Here is a 14348-nt window from a genome sequence, read left to right on the forward strand (position 1 = left end):
AGCAGACATTTGCAGGAGGAGTTGAAGTTCAGACTGTGTTAAAGATGGCTCTGCTTCTGTTGGTCGTGCTGCTCACTGCTGGAGTCTCACCGAATGACGCACAACAGCTCCCAGATATCTACAAGAAAGGAGTGGAGCTGGCTTTACATCAGATCAATGCCCGTCACTCCATCAAGCACCATTTTCTCTTCTTTAAAACTATTCATCAGGCAGAAATTCAGGTAACTGCATTCTTCTCTCTCCGCTTTTCATCCTCTTTTCAGGGAAAAGATGGTCTGAAAACTAACTGCATGATTTGGTAGTAGTTTAAGCTATTATAACCCAAACTGAATGGCAGGAGTAGGTCAGATATTCTAAACACTCTTGATGCCAAGTCATTTTTAGGTCAGAAATCGAATATCAACATCTCCGGAGACCCAACAAAAAAAAAAAAAAAAAAGAGGACAGAATTGAGTTGCTAAATTTAGACTTGGTGGAAATGTCTGTCTGTTCATTTACTGTGGATGAATAAATCCTCTCTCTGTAGGCAGGGTTTGGTGTCACCTACATCTACCATAACTTTTATCTGAAAGCCACAACGTGCCAAAAAGGAACTGAGAACGCTGATACAACCACGTGTGCGTTCAGGAATGATCGGGTAAGTGTGTTCATTTAAAGCACATACGCATTTTAGAAACCCATAGATGGTCATAATATGAAGATCAGCTGTTTTTCATGTCTAGAGTAAATGACATTTTCCAAACACTTATTAAATCTAAATAAGGGGTGCTTTAAAGAACCATCTATATTTTGTTGCATGTTGCAATCTCCAATTTCTAATAGTTACATAACTAACATTCAAAAGTTTGGGATCAGTAAGATGTTTTTGAAAAGTCTCTTTTGCTCACTAAGGTTGATTTATTCGATCCAGAAAGGAGTGAAAACATCAATATTGTGAAAAATTACAGTTTAAAATAACTTTTCTATCTTAATATATTTTAATATATAATATATTCCTGTTATGGCTGCGATGATTCTTCAGAAATCATTCTAATATGCTGATTTGCTGCTCAAGAAATATTTCTTATTATTATTATCAATGTTGAAAACAGTTGTGCTGCTTAATATTTTTGTGGATTTTTTTTTTTTTTTCAGGATTCTTTGAATATAAAGTTCAAAAGAACAGCATTTATTTGAACTAATAAATATCTTTTGTAAAATTATAAGTGTCTTTACTGTCACCGTTAAAGTATTAGTACATAAAAGTAGTAATTTTCTGAACCCAAACTTTTCAGCAATATTGTAGCTATTTTTTGCTATTGATGCAATATACTGTACACTATCATGCAGTGTTACCAGGTTTAATACAGAGAATATACTTACAAACTTGCTTGTGTGTGTATATATATATATATATATATATATATATATATATATATATATATATATATCACTCACCTAAAGGATTATTAGGAACACCTGTTCAATTTCTCATTAATGCAATTATCTAATCAACCAATCACATGGCAGTTGCTTCAATGCATTTAGGGGTGTGGTCCTGGTCAAGACAATCTCCTGAACTCTAAACTGAATGTCAGAATGGGAAAGAAAGGTGATTTAAGCAATTTTTAGCGTGGCATGGTTGTTGGTGCCAGACGGGCCGGTCTGAGTATTTCACAATCTGCTCAGTTACTGGGATTTTCACGCACAACCATTTCTAGGGTTTACAAAGAATGGTGTGAAAAGGGAAAAACATCCAGTATGCGGCAGTCCTGTGGGCGAAAATGCCTTGTTGATGCTAGAGATCAGAGGAGAATGGGCCTACTGATTCAAGCTGATAGAAGAGCAACTTTGACTGAAATAACCACTCGTTACAACCGAGGTATGCAGCAAAGCATTTGTGAAGCCACAACACGCACAACCTTGAGGCGGATGGGCTACAACAGCAGAAGACCCCACCGGGTACCACTCATCTCCACTACAAATAGGAAAAAGAGGCTACAATTTGCACAAGCTCACCAAAATTGGACAGTTGAAGACTGGAAAAATGTTGCCTGGTCTGATGAGTCTCGATTTCTGTTGAGACATTCAGATGGTAGAGTCAGAATTTGGCGTAAACAGAATGAGAACATGGATCCATCATGCCTTGTTACCACTGTGCAGGCTGGTGGTGGTGGTGTAATGGTGTGGGGGATGTTTTCTTGGCACACTTTAGGCCCCTTAGTGCCAATTGGGCATTGTTTAAATGCCACGGCCTACCTGAGCATTGTTTCTGACCATGTCCATCCCTTTATGACCACCATGTACCCATCCTCTGATGGCTACTTCCAGCAGGATAATGCACCATGTCACAAAGCTCGAATCATTTCAAATTGGTTTCTTGAACATGACAATGAGTTCACTGTACTAAAATGGCCCCCACAGTCACCAGATCTCAACCCAATAGAGCATCTTTGGGATGTGGTGGAACGGGAGCTTCGTGCCCTGGATGTGCATCCCACAAATCTCCATCAACTGTAAGATGCTATCCTATCAATATGGGCCAACATTTCTAAAGAATGCTTTCAGCACCTTGTTGAATCAATGCCACATAGAATTAAGGCAGTTCTGAAGGCGAAAGGGGGTCAAACACAGTATTAGTATGTTGTTCCTAATAATTATGCAGATTAAATTAAACTTACTGACTCAATTTCCATATTCCTCCAGCCTCTCATTGACTGTGTGATCTGCTACAAGATCTCTGCTGGAGAAATTGGTGGCAAACCTTATTTAAACTGTATGTATCGACAAACGCTCTCAAAGGTATTCCCTCTTCATGTTCTTCATTTTTAATGATTCATTTAATTAGCTGGAAATACACTTGATTTTACCATTAATGCTAAAATAATGTCCATCTTTGCAAATGTTTTCCCCAATATATTTAATGCAATAGAACCCCAGGATGTAGAAGTGACCCTTTGTCTGATTGTTTGAACTCAAGGAAAGCAAGAGAGAGCGAGAGATTGGCTGTTACCAGGCGGGTTTTGGCAGTCTGACCCCGACTCCTGTGGCATACACTGGATCCTAGAGAAGCTTCATCTGACATCTGATGTGAAGGAATCTGAAACACAGCATGTTTTAGCATGTCTGCTCTGTTCCAAATCAACTCTTGCATCACGGTTCATCTGATTGTCAAGCACTAAAGAGAAACATTAAAGAGAGCATTGCACTGTTTTAGTCACGTTTTCTACAGTAAATCAATACGGGATGTTTGTTGCATAAGAACATTCCATGTTTGTTCAGCGCCAGAAGATTTTTTGCACACAACAAAGCAGAGTTTCCTAAAACTCCTTTAACCTCTCAAATATTAATGAATGTCATTATAAATAAATAATATTAGTGCAGATTACACTATCCAATAAAGTGATTTAGTTTGTCAGTGCAATAAAATACTTTACAAAATAATAAGTTTCAGTTTTTCTGTGATTATTTACGATTAGAAGGTCATAGTGCATATTATGTCTTTTTGTTTTTTATGCACTAATAATTAATGATGTTTAGTATATCAGGACCTACGTGTTTCAATCGCAGCATGTTGTACTTTTTTGTATTTTTTCTCAGAATTACGAGTTTACCACAATTCTGCCTTTTTAACTCGCAATTGTGAGAAACAAAAAGTCCGAATTGTGAGATATAAAGTCACAATTGTCTTTTAAATTGTTTTATTCCGTGGCAGAAACAAGCTTCCATATATGTCCTTGTGAAATGGCTTCTCGAACAAGAAAAAATGTAGGGCGAGACTTGCTTTTATCCATGGGGCATTGATTGGATGGCTGTGGTTTGCTTTGATTTGTCATCACATGTGAGTGACAGATAAATCATTTATAATAAATACTGCAATATTCCATAAAAAAACAAAACAAGAATTGTCAAATAGATTTTATGGTGAGTAAACAGTAAATCTGATCATAGAGCAGCACTTTTCAATGTGAATTCAGACCCTTTCGTTTCAGTGTTGAACATACGAAAAAAATATATATTTAGCCTACAGCTAAATTACAACACTGTAAATAACGCAGACTTTAAGTTTGTTGCATGTTTGTTTATATTATTATTCGTCGTTTTATACCAGAAACTAAACCTCATTGGCAAATAAATGCAACTGAACAGGCCATGCCAAACTCGTGATTACCTCACTAAACAGCCATTTTACACCGTGTTACCCAACAACGGCACAAAAACAAGCCAGACTTCCTGGCAGAGTTTGTTTTTCAGTGAGAGCAGCAGGAGGTGTTGCTCAGACTGGTTGAAGATGAAGACGTCTCTGCCGTTTGCTCTGCTGTTTCTCGCTGGAGTCTTCCTGACCTCCGCTGAGGCGCAAAGCTCCTTCAGCAAACTCCCAGACTCCTACAAGATAGGAGTGGAGCTCGCTGTGCAAAATGTCAATGCTCACGAAGGCGTCCAGCAGCATTTTCTCTTCTTTAAAACCATTCAGAAGTCGCAAATCGAGGTACTGTAAGACTTTCTCTCTTTGTTTCTTTGACTGACTGCCTTTTCCAAGATGTAACTTGGCATCAGTGTTGCCAGATTGGAAATGTCCACACTCAAAATGATCGTATTTGGAAGAAAATGATCGAGTCAAACGTACAGAATACAGCTATTTATTCACCAACAACTTTTTGACATGACATGAAAATGACTTTATTGCTAAAATATCGACCTCAGCTTGGAAAAAAAAAACTGACCTAAGCGCCGCGGAAGGAACGATATCTTTTATTTATTATTTATTTAACTTTTTTCTTCTTCTTGCAAAACATAGAGATGATATGTTAATGATATACAACTTTGTATACAATACAAAAAGAACATTAACTTGTGCTTGAGAGAGTCATTCTCCACGATCATTGGCCGATATGAGATGGAAGATGTACCGTAACAACACGTTCTTCGCACGGTATCGTATTTGTACGATCATTTTGACCTATGCACGATCAATAATGGGAAAAAAATCCCATAATACGACCATAATTTGAAGTGTCACACAATTCTTGAAATTATCGTACATTATGGGATTTTTTTTTCCCCATTATTGATCGTACATAGGTCAAATTCAAAATTATCGTACAAATACGATAATTATCGCACGTCTGGCAACACTGCTCGGCATGACGTCACGTCATAATAATTGTTATTTAGGTCAAAAAGTCTAAGCTAAAATTGAATTTTGTAGTATGTAAAGTACAAGTAACATGCTTCCAGAAGAGCACATAAAGTGGGAAATGCCTCATATATAGTTTGAATGTACAATATACCATGATAGTGCTGGGAAATGGAAGCCAAAAACACCCCAATTTATCAGATATTGTAAGTTTACATAAGCATTTTCTAAATATTCTAATTTTATGTTCTATATTTCTGTTCATTTTTAATAAATTTAATAAAATTTTAATAAAATAAGTTTGTTTTTATTTTGTTTATATTTTATTTCAATTGATGTTTATTTCAAGTAATGAAAATGCTTTTTTTATTATTATTATTATATGGTTTTAGTTAACAATAATAACCCTGATGTATGTTCTGCTAACTGAACGAATATCATCTTTGTAGGCAGGGTTTGATGTCACCTACATCTACCATAACTTTTATCTGAAAGCCACCCAGTGCCAAAGAGGAACTGAGAATGCTGATACAACCACGTGTGCGTTCAGGAATGATCGGGTAAGTGAGGTTTACATCATGTAAAATAACAGAAAATGATTTGCTCCACCTCAGCACATACCAGTTTAATTCATGAACAGAGCTTGAGGCTTTAACATTGCACAAACAACTGCGGCATAACATACACGCAAAATTTCATAAGAGCATGTTATTGTACCTTATGATGGAAATCATTTCTCAATGTGGAATACAATTAAACTTGTGTTTGTTAATCCCTACAGCCTCTGATTGACTGTGCCATCTGCTATAAGACCTACGCTGGAGCGATTGAGGCAGAACCCAAACCATATGTGAACTGTGTGCATAAACCTGCTCTCACCGAGGTGTGTCACAAGGCCAGTTCACACCGCACAGACAAACGGCAGCAAACAAGTTGGCCGTTTGGATTTATAAATTTATGAAAAATAACTTGTCATGCGTACACTGCCCCAACAGACACAGACAAACACAGATTGAACATGTTCAGTCAGGTGCAAACAAACCCCGACAGGGGTAACACACTGATCCGACAAAACCCAACAAACGTGTTTGTTGGCGTTTTGTCTGTGCAGAATTGGCCTCTATGCTTCATATTCTCTGTACATCATCTGCTCAAGTAATACAGACCTGACCACTGATATTAAAATCCATTCCATCTTGTAAACATTGCACATACTCACTCTTAGTAGAAAAGATTCAACATAGTTCTGTCAGGCCTTTCATATGTATTACCTGGCTTTTACACACAAGGCATTTCTCCTTATATAGAACCTTTATGGCATAAAAATTGAGGCAAGAACCCTAGAGTTCTTTAACAAACCCCATCAAACCTTTTTTTCCTAAGAGTTATTGGCCATGATATTTCATATAAAGAGACTTCAGGTGTTGCATATTCGACAGTAAGATTGTAATTTTGCTTTTATTCTAAAGAGCAGATAATGAAATGATCTTTGCTGTGTTTTGCATGATCTGTGTTCATCATGAACTAACACTATTTAATTGTTTTGAACCCAAGGTCATGCAGAAAGAGAGAATGGATCACTGTAATAAGATGGGTTACAGTAGCGGATCCCCCACCCTGCTGGCCGTCGTATCTTAATGTACCGCTGGAGACGGTCGGATGTTCAGGGTTTGAAGAACACCGTGTCAATGATCTTAACTGTTTTTTTGTGCCAAATCAGCTCTTTCTTCATGCATATTTACTTCACAAGAACTGAAGTGATAGTAAAGGTAACATTTACCACTTTAATTATCACAATCAAGCATCGCTGTGACCCTAACTTTTCTTAGCTTTTCACGGTTATACACGAACACATTTTAAACTGCATACCTATAAATGGATGCATCTTGCATTATAAGACATGATCATACTGTATAGTCTTTAAAGGTACAACAATAGGTAAATGTTACAATGTATTGGTTACAAGTAAAGAACATACAAAATGACTATAAAGTGAATTATAAAGCATGCATTTCGATATATATACACCTTTAAGTTTATATGCATTATACGTACCAGCCTTTTTACATTATGTGTCTTGTTCAAAAAGGTAACACTTTACAATAAGGTTTTGTTAACTAACTACATGAGTTAAAGGTACACTATGTACCAGTTCAAAATCGGAATAATAAACGAGTCAATGCATCGTCAATCCTTCTTTCAAAATGTATTTTGGCTTACCCTGATTCACTATGTGAAATGTCTCGTCACATCCATAAATAGAGAAAAGTTGCTCTGGCTCCTTTGACGCGTGTATGGCGTGTGAGTGGCAGAGGTTAGTTGTCACAACGAGCGAGAAAGATTGACATAGAGCAGCTAAACCAACAACTTTCAGGGAATTACCCGTTTTAAACAAACGCAGAGGAGAGTCTACTGGCAAAAAGAAACGCGACAGAGCTCGTAATGAAACCAGAATCAACACTGGCTTGGCTTTTCAGAGATGGTGAGAACTGATGGATTTGAAATGTTGTAAAAGTGACGCGAAGATTACGTTTTATTACTAAACAGATGAGTAAGGTATTCTATTGAAGAGATAAATTGCCATATGTAGCTCTCTAACAGAGTTCATTGTAAAAGATCATATTAATCCGCACAGTCACGCAGAGCCGAAGCACAACCACAAAAATGTTCTCCCACAAAATGCATGCAGTTTTGTTTTTCAACAGCTAGAGGGCCGAACGTTAGTGTACATTTAACATGAACTAATGATAAACAATACTTCTATAGCATTTATTAATCTTAGTTAACATTCATTTCTACTTACTAATATATTTCAAGTTGTATCTGTTAACATGCACTGTGAATTAACATAAACAATGAGCACAAAATTATATTTGTATTAACTAACATCAACAAAGGTTAATGAATGTTATACATTTAGCTATAGTGCTCATAGTTACTAATGTATTAGTGACACCTTGTAATGCATTACCATTAAAAATGACTTTTCTAAACTTTTTTCATAATAAAAAAAATATGTAGAGATTTACATTGCTAATTGTTTTTTTGTTTTGGGGTTGTTGCTTTTTCAAAATAATAAAAATATACACCTACAAATGACCTGAAGCTAAAGAGCGTTCACTGGATTTCTTATATCTTTGTAACTGCATAGTTGAATTAATACAGATAAATATTATGAAGAAACATATCAAGTGAAATTTCTTGTGTTAAGACCATTGTTGTTCATCATTAAACTGGATCAAATCCGGCTCTGTTTACAGTTCACTGACTTGTGTTTAGATTAGAATTGGCCTGAAACACAAGATAACACTTTGTTAAAAAAAAAAAAAAGGTGACCTACATATAGTGTTCTCTCCAATTAAACCAAAATCCTAGTTTTTAGTGTCTGTTCTCCACTGGATGGCAGTCCGCTCGCTCAGACTGCATGATTTCACATTCATTCCCTCTGTATGTGAAAGTAAAAACACACACAAAGACAGAAAGGAAGAGGACTCACCCCACAAAAACATCCCATCATTGCACAATCTCTCCCTCTGGCCTCTCACTCCCTCGTGTACTGGGATTAGACAACACATCTCTCAGTGTTTACATTCTTCGGAATTTTTGCGGTACATAACTGTGTGTAACCTAAAGATAAGGATTTTCTGGATTGTGTAAGATGGCTGTGTTTCTGCTGCTCGTCCTGGTCAGTGCTGGAGTCTTTCTGGACACGTCGGAGGCGCAGGAGGATCTCAACAAACTTCCAGATAATTACAGGAAAGGTGTTGAACTGGCTTTGGAACAACTCAACTCACACCAGACAATCAAGAGCGTTTTTCTTTTCTTCAAGAGCTTGGACAAATCTGACATTGATGTAAGCATATTCACTTGAAAAGAACATACAAATGACTATTAAGTGAATTATAAGGCATTAGACATGCATTTCAATCAATATACCTTTAAATGCCTCATACTGTACATATCAGCTTCAAGTAAAGGTTTACTTTTTTACATTAATCAGTATGTTTTAATAGTGTCATTAAAAGGCAACACTTTACAATGTGAAGCATTCTATAACATTCTAGAATTTTTATATTACTTATAAAAGTTGTTTAGCTATTCAAATGGCTATTTCTTTTCCTTTTTTACATTATTAAATTAATTGCATAACTTGGAGATGTTCAAGTCTTAGTCACAGAAACATTTAAACAGCAAGGGATTAACAGCATTGTGATTTATTTTTTTAATGTACACTGAAGTTATGATATTCAATAACCCGGTTTATTCTAGGGTGGGTTTGGAGTGAGTTATATCTACCATCACTTCTACCTCAAAGCCACCAGATGCCCTAAAGGAACTGCAAATGCAAACCCGACTAAATGTGCTTTCAGAAATGACAGAGTAAGTTTTTTCATTACTTGAAATGCACTTCACATGATTATATTGGTTTATATTGTTCCTTTAAAAATGTATGATGTCAAGCTAACACACAGCTAACAAATTTATGTTCTAAAACTATTGTGTGAACAGTGATTTGCAATGTTTCTAAAACTTTAAAATGTCCTGTTTTCTTATGATAATCCTTATGATAACCGCAAATATCAATAACATCATAAGGACATTAAGAGAACATTCATCCAGTACAAATAACATTATAAGGATGTTCCAAAATGTATTATTCTAAGAACATTTTCTCTCAACATCATCTATAAATGTTATTTAACCTTACGGCTACATAATACATAGGTACATAAAAAAAGTTGTAAAAAAAAAATTAAATAAAAATCATGCATTTTGCGGAAGAACATATTTTGGTTGTGCTTCGGCTCTGCCTGACTGTGCGGACGAATATGACCATTCACAATAGAATAGATGAACTCTGTTAGAGAACTAGCCTACAAATGGCAATCTTTTTTGTTTTGTTTTTTTGTTTGTAATTTGGTGTTTTTTATTTTTGAGAAAGCATACAGAATATTTTGCAATAAAAGAAAGAAAATGTATTCGACTACTATCGCCCCTCTAAAGCAATGTAGACTATACCTTGAATAAAATACTTTATTCACCAGTTGAGTAATAAAAATGCCATATTCGCGTCGCTTTTACAACATTTCAAAAACCTTTGTTCTCACCATCTCCGAAAAGTGTTGATTCTTGATGTATTACGAGCTCTGTCGCGTTTTCTTTTTGCCAGAAGACTCGGCGTTTGTTGTTGTTCTCCGGAGGTTGCAGATTTATCGTGCTCTATGTCAATCTTTCTCGCTCATTGTGACAACTAACCTCTGCCACTCAAACATCAGACACGCGTCAAATGAGCCGGAGCACCTTTTCTCTATTTACGGATATGACGAGACACGCACCGGCGAGTGACGTATGCACGCGATTTCCCACGAAAACCATCCCGACAGGTCTAAATGAACACTTATTATAATAGGCTTACCAGTGAATCATCAGGGTTAGACAAAAAAAAAATAAAAAAAATAAATAAATAAATAAAATGTAATTGACTTATTATTTAAATTCTGATACTTAACAAAATAAAGTAACATAGCATACTTTTAAAGAATGTTTTATCTTGTACATAACCTTTACAAAACCTTAGTGAAAATTGTGGGAATGTTCCCTAGCTGGGAATGCACATGTGAAATAATTTCTACTCAAGTTGTTTCTAATTTTAACCCATCTCAACAGTCTTAAATTGAGCTTCAAATGTGTTAGCGTGAATATGATCGATCATATGTTTCTCGTTTGTCTGTTGTAGCCTCTGATTGACTGTGGGATCTGCTATAAGACCTTCGGTGGAGAGATCCAGAGTGAACCAAAGCCTTACGTGCACTGTGTTCACAAACCGCAGCTCACACAGGTCATTCATCCCACAAACATGTCACCACCACCTACTGCCATTTACTCCAAAATCAACACTGTAAACAGGCTGTGAACTGTTGGACTTGATACCAATCATGTTGTGCTGTTTTTCACAGTGAACTTTAAGAGCTTTTCTATCTCAAACAAAAGTCGTTGATTTACAAGAAATAAGACGAGCTGAAAGCAAAGAATAGAAACTGAAATCAGGCACGTTTGATGAAACAGAAAGATCCCATTTTCAAAGAAATGCAACGCAGGGTTATTTAGTTAACCAAAACTAAAACCATAAAAAAGTTATCATTAAGTTAACTGAAATAAAATTAAATATAAAAAAACCTTAAACTTATTTAATTTCTTCTAGTTGCCAAAATTTCTCATTTTCATTTAGTAATTACATACAGCACCTTTAAGTGAAAAAATAATAAAAATCCCAATGTAATAATTAATAAATTTTAGTATCTCTGATCCTTGTAATGCAATTTTCAGGAAATCAGCTCCCTCATCCCACACCTTTGTTCACTGAAAATAAAATCAGATTCACTATCTATTATTTAAAAATAAATAAAAAATACTGTTTATTTTTGTGCCCTGATTTCACTCTGTGTTCTGTGCTTTCATACAGTATTATAATGACTACTGAAATGATAAAAAATATAGTGTGATGATGTGTGTATTATATTATTTTAATTATTATTCAAACTCTTGAAATCATTGAAAATGAATTGTTATTCTCATTTCAGGAATTGTTGAATTCGAGAGTTGAACACTGCAAAAAAGAGAGCTACTCTAATGGATCTCCATCTCTCCTGGCAGCGAGGAAGCCTTAGAGGAGGAAACATATCACATATCTTTAATATCACTTTTTGTTATTAATTTTACAAATTCAGTAATTGGCATCAGTCACACTACAGAGTAACTTTGCACTGTTTATTATAATGAGAAATAGACAACATTCTTCAGTTCTCTGTGTCAGTAGAAATTATGAATGATGCTGTTTGTTTCATTTAATCATAAAAAAACATAAAAATTCTTAAATAGTAGACATTTTTAATATGATTTTATTACAGGATTACATAAGACTGTGTTTAGGTTGATTTTTTTTCCATTCATTTAATATTCATAGTGACCACAAGGTAGTTTGGTTTGGTAGTTGGGTAAAAATGGTGTATTTTATGCTCTATTTCAAATAAAGAAATATTTTTCAGTCATACATGGCTAATGATTGTTTTTTTTTGTAAGAGGCAACCTATTTCAAAGTAAAATGTTTTTGTGTGGACTTTTCTGAAAATGGATATTCCACTCTTGTGGCATTAATGGTGTCTGTTGAGGACTAAACATACTATCCTATCACACTTTAACATTACTTTCTGTTAATAATTTTTACGTATTCAGTAATAGGTATAAGTCATAACTTTGCACTGGTTAATTGTAAGGAGAAATAGACAACATTCTTCACTTCTCTGTGCATCTAAAATTAGTGCGGTGGATATTGTACACTTGTCGTCAATCATGATGCCATTTGTTTAGTTTCTTTTATTCAGTAAACACCATCAGAATTCTTAAAGTGCTCCTATGCTATTTTAAAGGTTCCCAATTTTTTTGGGAGATTTGCTTCAATAGATTTACATGCATCCTATGTCAAAATATTATTGAATTTTCTCATAATATACATTGCACCATCAACTTTTTTCTCACAGTGTCTAAAATGGTACAGTTGCTCTAAACCCCTCCTTTCTGAGAGTCTACTCTGCTCTGATTGGTCAGATGGCCCACTCTGTTGTGATTGGTCGACTGCTTACAGTGCGCTGGAAATGAAACGACCATTACCATATCTGAATTTCAGCTCCGGATCTTCCTCAGCGCTTCATACACAGTGATATGAACAGCAAAGATGGCGTCTGTTTTACCGTATCAATTCGAGCCCGAGTCCTCATCCTTTGGAAGTGCAGAAAAGTGGATTTGTTTACGCAACACTCTCAGAAAAAAAGGTACAAAAGCTGTCACTGGGGCTGTACCTTTTTAAAAGGTACATTTTTGTACCTAAAGGGTGCATATTGGTACCTTAATGGTACATTTTAGTACCTAAAAGGGACAAATTAGTACCTAAAAGGAACAAATTAGTACCTAAAAGGAACAAAAGTGTACCTTTTGAAAAGGTACAGCCCCAGTGACAGCTTTTGTACCTTTTTTTCTGAGAGTGACGCAGAAAACAGCGTCTTCTCGACATGTCGACAACACAAACCAAACTCTAAAGTCTCAGCTACAACTACAGTGTTTGAGGGTCAAAGTTTCCAATAACGAGCAATGTTTTCTTAAAAAAAACATTGTTTTTGAATGCACTCACTGTTATAGCGACCAGTTGAAGCCAGTATCAAATTATGGCTTTATTCAGACACAAACCATGTCTTCCAGCACTCCAGTAATGTTAATGAGAGGAGACTGCTTTGACCCCAAAGTGCTTTGACAATTCAGATCATCATTTATGAAATGTAACAATAACAAGTGCAATTTTTAGTAAGGCATTTGCTTAGCCCTTGGCTGAACTGTTGCTCTTTTGTAACCATGTTCTGGCATGGTTTGTCTCTCTTTAGGGTCATTCTGTGCTCTAGAAGATGCCTGTTTAGAAACTAGGTTTGAGTGCATCTTGTGCATATTTAGGAAATTTGGTGTTTCCATTGATTTGTATAAGGAAATGTAACATAACAACGAATTAAACAGCCAAAGTAATCAGAAATAACATTCAGCGGTTGATCAGAACCCTGGACAGCACCTTTCTGCAAACCTGTGACATTATTAATGAGTTTATATATGCCTGTTATAGATGGTGAAGGTGACTTCAGCAGATTTAGTTGCTTATGCTGAGAAACTTGTTATTTTTCGTCCTCAAACAGGCTTTTTCACAATGGTTTGATAGAGTTAATGCAGTCAGACATCAACGATATGCTTGAAAATTCTTACATTTTTCAATAGACAAACAATGATGTTAGATGTTGAAGATGCTGCGAAAGGATTAAAGGTAGGGTAGGCAATTTTCGGAGAGGCTAGCAATAGCGAGCTAGCTTTGAAAGCATAAGATCAGACATCCCAAGTCTCCCGGAAGTTCCGGGAGTCTCCCGCATATTGATAGCGGCTCCCTGATGCCCGCAAATGAGTTCAAATCTCCCGGAATCTAGAGCGAGCGAGCGAGCAAGAGCGCGCATGCGAGTTCCAAACCGTGTAGCGCGCGCACGGCGGAGAGGGAGCGAGAGCGAGAGACCTTGCGCGTGTGTGCCCATGAAGCGCATGTAAGCTCGAGAGCATCCTGATTGGCCTGTTTCGGTAAATCAACCAATCAATTGTCACTGTGGGCGGGCTTTTATCTCTTCTCCCGTCCCGAACCAAATTAATCAGG

General features: G+C 36.1%; 3 protein-coding genes across 3 annotated transcripts; all 3 read left to right on the forward strand.

Annotated features, from left to right (window-relative positions):
- On the forward strand, positions 1-4446 carry LOC307153566 (uncharacterized protein). The gene is made up of 4 exons (XM_079863108.1): positions 1-221; positions 527-637; positions 2686-2781; positions 2960-4446. Exons 1-4 carry the CDS (start codon positions 45-47, stop codon positions 3044-3046), a joined length of 471 nt encoding a protein of 156 aa, XP_079719234.1. The 5' UTR covers positions 1-44; the 3' UTR covers positions 3047-4446.
- On the forward strand, positions 4115-8144 carry LOC307153565 (uncharacterized protein; the record flags this gene model as incomplete). Its single annotated transcript, XM_079863107.1, has 4 exons — positions 4115-4468; positions 5566-5676; positions 5898-5999; positions 6671-8144. 4 exons carry the CDS (start codon positions 4115-4117, stop codon positions 6752-6754), a joined length of 651 nt encoding a protein of 216 aa, XP_079719233.1. The 3' UTR covers positions 6755-8144.
- A 416-nt stretch (positions 8145-8560) lies between these two features.
- LOC307153567 (uncharacterized protein) lies at positions 8561-12174 on the forward strand. The gene is made up of 4 exons (XM_079863109.1): positions 8561-8969; positions 9386-9496; positions 10854-10955; positions 11698-12174. Exons 1-4 carry the CDS (start codon positions 8775-8777, stop codon positions 11782-11784), a joined length of 495 nt encoding a protein of 164 aa, XP_079719235.1. The 5' UTR covers positions 8561-8774; the 3' UTR covers positions 11785-12174.
- Positions 12175-14348: the final 2174 nt, after the last annotated feature.

This window comes from Squalius cephalus (genome assembly GCF_949319135.1).
Source record: "Squalius cephalus genome assembly, chromosome: 25".
Lineage (NCBI taxonomy): Eukaryota > Metazoa > Chordata > Actinopteri > Cypriniformes > Leuciscidae > Squalius > Squalius cephalus.